Source organism: Leptonychotes weddellii, unplaced genomic scaffold, assembly GCF_054177405.1.
Source record: "Leptonychotes weddellii isolate Sample4059 unplaced genomic scaffold, ASM5417740v2 HiC_scaffold_8266, whole genome shotgun sequence".
Lineage (NCBI taxonomy): Eukaryota > Metazoa > Chordata > Mammalia > Carnivora > Phocidae > Leptonychotes > Leptonychotes weddellii.
In genome coordinates this window covers 1-4,356 of record NW_028053398.1, presented here as the reverse complement: position 1 = coordinate 4,356, position 4,356 = coordinate 1, and the positions used below count along the sequence as shown (strand labels likewise).

The window sequence follows — 4,356 nt, the reverse complement described above, 5'->3', positions numbered from 1 at the left end:
TCTCCTATTTGGCCTAAAGTATCTATTATCTAGGTGGAAGACAAAAGGGTAAAGATGGTAAGGGTTGGGGAGGAAAGAAGAGGAAAAAAAAAAAGAAGGAAGGGGAGGTGCTCCCAGCTATAATTATGCTCCACCTAGTCCTACAGCAAGGGGGAGGGGATCTTCTAAACAGAGACTATCTGGATCAAAGGAACAGGTTAGTCCTGTGCCAAAGAGAAAGGGGGCACATAGAGAAGAGACTCCGAGTAATCAATTGTTCAGCATCACCCAACTCTTAGGCCAGAATGCTATCTACATTCTAAATCCAGAAAATCCCAGGTAAGCTTAAGACAAAGGAGGACTGGGAAAACAACACATCTGAGAAATAGGGCCTGGAAGGTTGGAAAAGCCCAGCTGCCCTCAACTCATTCATGTGTATGAGTTTTCCCCATTTCTAGTCCCTTGCCCACCCCACTGGGCCATCTCCTCAATGTCCTTACTTCCCCCTCTGTGGGTTCCATACTGGGGCCAACCTTCATGCCCAGTCTGAGACGCATGGGACACAACCTCCCCCCAGCACACTGGTGCCCACCCAAGGCAGCCCCACCACACTCAGGATCATCCTCCCCAGACAGCAAATCCGACTCCGTCAGAGACTGGCTCTGGATCCATGAGCACACTATATATACTGAGAGGCAGTTACAGAAGCAAGAGAGATGGAGTGTCTTGACCTACTCTGGGGTACAGTGAGGCTCTACTCTGTTGCTTCTCTGTGCCTTCCACTAACTTGACTCAGGGTTTTTGCTCCTTGACTGGGCAAGAGGCTTATGTCCTCTTTCTGACCCAAATGATCCCTCTTCCTAGCCTAGGCTCCATCATACCTGTGGCTGGCCCAGCCTGGGTGGAACATAAATCTCCAGTCACCTAGCTCTTACTTGCTTGGAAAAATTCTTCTTCCTCTGTCTTTTGCTGTCTGCCCATGTACATGCACTCAATTTTGGCTATCTCAGGTCACTGGGACAACAAATTTGGTTACCCATGAACGGTAAACCAACCCAATGCAGCCATACTTGACCACATACGCTTGGGAGCACTCACTAGAGTCTACTCATTTGTCACCCACAAAGGAGAGTTTGCTCCCTTCAACAGCAGACTCTCAGAGCTCCTCTACACCTCTACTGAGCCATCCTTACCACCCTGGGTCTCTGAAGGACATACAGAATGGCAAGCCCACAGGCGTCAAAGGAACCTCAAAAATTATTTACTTCCACCAGCTACTTAATCCAGGCATCCTTCTTCAGCAGATCCGACAGGTGGTCAGACAGCAGACACATTATTGCCAACGCCCTCATATTGACAGAGGAGAATACAGGCCAGGAGGGATGTCTGTGTTGCCCTTACAGACCAGAAATGGACTCAGAAATGGACCTGGAGCACAATTTTCCTCCCTTTAGAACAATAGGCTTTGCAAATTACAAGGAAGTTGACAAATGTATGGTGTTCATAATACCAAGTGTTCTTTCAGGGTTAGTAAGAAAAACCACAGCAGCTCCTTGGACAAGTGCACTTTTGCTCATTAAGTCGCCTTTTTTGGTCTCCTATCTCATGCCTGATTTGTGTCTGGGTGATCAGGAGCCTGCAGCTGCTGGAGCTCAGTGCAGAGTGCCTTTCCCGACTTCCCCCTCTGCTCTCCAAGCATCCGCTCCCCCTGCTACCACTCCCTTCCATCCCCTTCCAAGAAGCGTCACCTGCAGTAATTTCTGTTGGAGGACGGTGTTATCCCGGGGGTCTGTGCGGTTGCCCATGCGGAACTTGAGGGGGCGATAGATGCAGCAGGTGGTGAAACAGATCATATAGAGCGTGTACAAGGCACCCAGAATGTAGAAGTACCGCTGCCCGTATTTCTTCCACTTGAAGCTCACCAGCTGTTTCACTGGGGTCTGCTCCAGGATCTGGCGAGCCTGGCATGGAAGGAGAGCATAGATGGGGGTGACCAGTGTAGTGAGGCGTGCAGGATTTCCCACCGGGTCCCAGAAGGCAGGGCACTAACAGCGCCATCGTCTTTCATTTGGTTAGCTAGCCATTTCATTTTCAGACAACTAGTAAATTTCCACTCTACGCTGAGCCTCGTGTGAGTGCTGCAGGGGAACTGTCATAGAAGTAAAACAAGGCAGTCGAGCACCAGTGAAGTTTTGAGGGATGAGCGGTAGTTAGTAGAGTGAAGAGAAGGAGCTAGAGAAGATCTTCCCATGAAGTAGTGGCAGTTGCCAAGGCAGGGAGGTGGGAGAGGTCATCTGCAAACGCAAGCTAGATGTGTCTGGGGACATGAGAGGACCTGTGGGGAGTGGCAGGCAGGAGTTATAAGGGGGTAATATAGATGAGAGGCAGACCAGGGCACATTCTGAATGCCACAGTCAGGAGTTTGAATGATCTTTCCGAATGCAGTGGGGAGCATTGGGGGGTTCAAGCAAGGAAGCAGTCACATTTGCTCTGCAAGTGTCGTGGACGGGAGAGGAGCAACACAGGCACGGAGGGTTGGATGTGGCCATAATCTAAGCCCCCAGGGTGGGCTGGGGCTCTGATGTAAGTACATGGTGAGGGGTTAAGCACAAACAAGAGAGGGGGATGGAGGGGATGAGGCACCTGAGAAAGTAAGAAAAGTCAAATTCAAAGCATAGCTGCAGGAATTAACCATTAGCAAAAAGAATATCTTTTCCAATGAACCCAGAGGGAAGGAGAGGCAGTGGGCAGTTTCTAAGATGTTTGGCAGGTCAGGGCAGGAAGTGGAAGCAGCTCCATCCAGAGAGCCTCTGTTTTTGCTGTAATGTGGGAGTCTGGACTTCTGATGGAGCTAAGGGGGAGAGCTGGGAGGGATGTAAGCGGGGCTCGAAATTTTGAGGGAAGGGAAAAGTAGTTGATCAAGGCAAGAATAAAACCTGTTGGAGAACACTGAGAGCTCACTGAAACTGGGGACCCAGGATTTGTGCTGGCACAATTCATGCAGAGGGATTGAGGTTCTTTTTTTTAGATTGATTGATTGATTGATTTGACAGAGTGAGAGAGAGAGAGAGCATAAGTAGGGGGAGTGGCAGGCAGAGGGAGAGGTAGAAACAGACTCCTTGCTGAGCAGGGAGCCCGGGGCGGGGCTCGATCCCAGGACCCTGGGATCATGATCTGAGCCGAAGGCAGATGCTTAACGACTGAGACACCCAGAACCCCTTAGAATCTAAGGGGTTCTAATTTCTAAGAAACCCTGCTTGAAGTTTATTTGTTTCCAGGAATATTCTCTGAGCAAAATCATACAAACTGGCCTTTCAAGTTTTCTTCTGTCTGTCACTACTAACAATTGTCTGAGCTTTATGGTCCTAGAAGCGTTCCTAGGATTGTCGTGTCGCAGATAAACAATGGAAATTATATCTTGTCACTATTTTGGAGGTTCCTGAGGGCTCGAAGCATTATCTCCTCTCTACTAGAGTCTTCAACAAATTTCCCTTTCCTGCCTGTAACTCAGTTCAGTACTATCTGAATGGTGTCAGTTGTTCCCCCCACTCTGGAAAGCTCTGTTTTTCTTCTCCTTTCTGGTGATTTCAAACTCCCCCTTGAAGACTCAGCTCAAGCCCTTCCTCTGTGACATCTTCTCTGGCCCATACAGTACAAGTTGCTTGACCTCCATTTTGCTGCCACTGTGCATAATCCAGACCTCTCTGATGGCATATGTTGTACCCATTGCAATTACTAAGGACAGTGACCAGAATTTGAGGAAGCAGACTGACAGGAACTGTGATTTATTTCTGTAGTCTCAGTTCCTCATATAGCATATGGGACTCAAAAGGTGCTCAGTGTGGAGTGAATGAATGAATGATAGGAAGCGACTTCCATTTGGAGAGGTCTTCAGCTAAAACATTAGTATGACAAAGGTAAGCAGAGGGGCTGTAGATGGGCAGAGGGAAAATGCAGTCAGACTGGACTTTTCTCCCAAGGGTTCTGTTCTCATCCGCAACTATTAAAAGGCAGGGAAGTGTCTGCACCCAGGATCTAAGGAAACGGACAGGCTTTGCTCAGCTACTTGACAGCCCCTGGTCCCCTGTAGCATCTGTACCTCTCGCTTCTTGGAGGAAACCACGAGCTCAAGAAAGGACACATCCTCCCCCCAGGAGTCGATCTCCGTGAGGTCGTACAGAGTGGACGTCAGCGGTCCGTACGTCCACTGGATGTGCTTCCGCTTCTGCATCAGGTGCTGGAACATCTGGGAGGACACAGCGGGGAGTCGGAGGGTCAGTGGGAGAAGCGGCCGCGGGAACCACGCCACCCAAGAGGGCCGCTGCCCGCTCCTCGGCACTAACGGGCAGTCAGCGATCCCCACGCCTCTGGTGCGTG

General features: G+C 49.8%; 1 protein-coding gene across 1 annotated transcript; it reads right to left on the bottom strand.

Moving 5' to 3' along the window:
• Positions 1 to 1,727: 1,727 nt before the first annotated feature.
• On the bottom strand, positions 1,728 to 4,338 carry LOC145719920 (transient receptor potential cation channel subfamily V member 5-like; the record flags this gene model as incomplete). The annotated part of the gene is made up of 2 exons (XM_081811537.1): positions 4,079 to 4,338; positions 1,728 to 1,940 (listed from the first exon to the last, which is right to left on the bottom strand). Coding segments are annotated over exons 1-2 (360 nt in total), but the record flags the coding sequence as incomplete, so codon positions are not given.
• Positions 4,339 to 4,356: the final 18 nt, after the last annotated feature.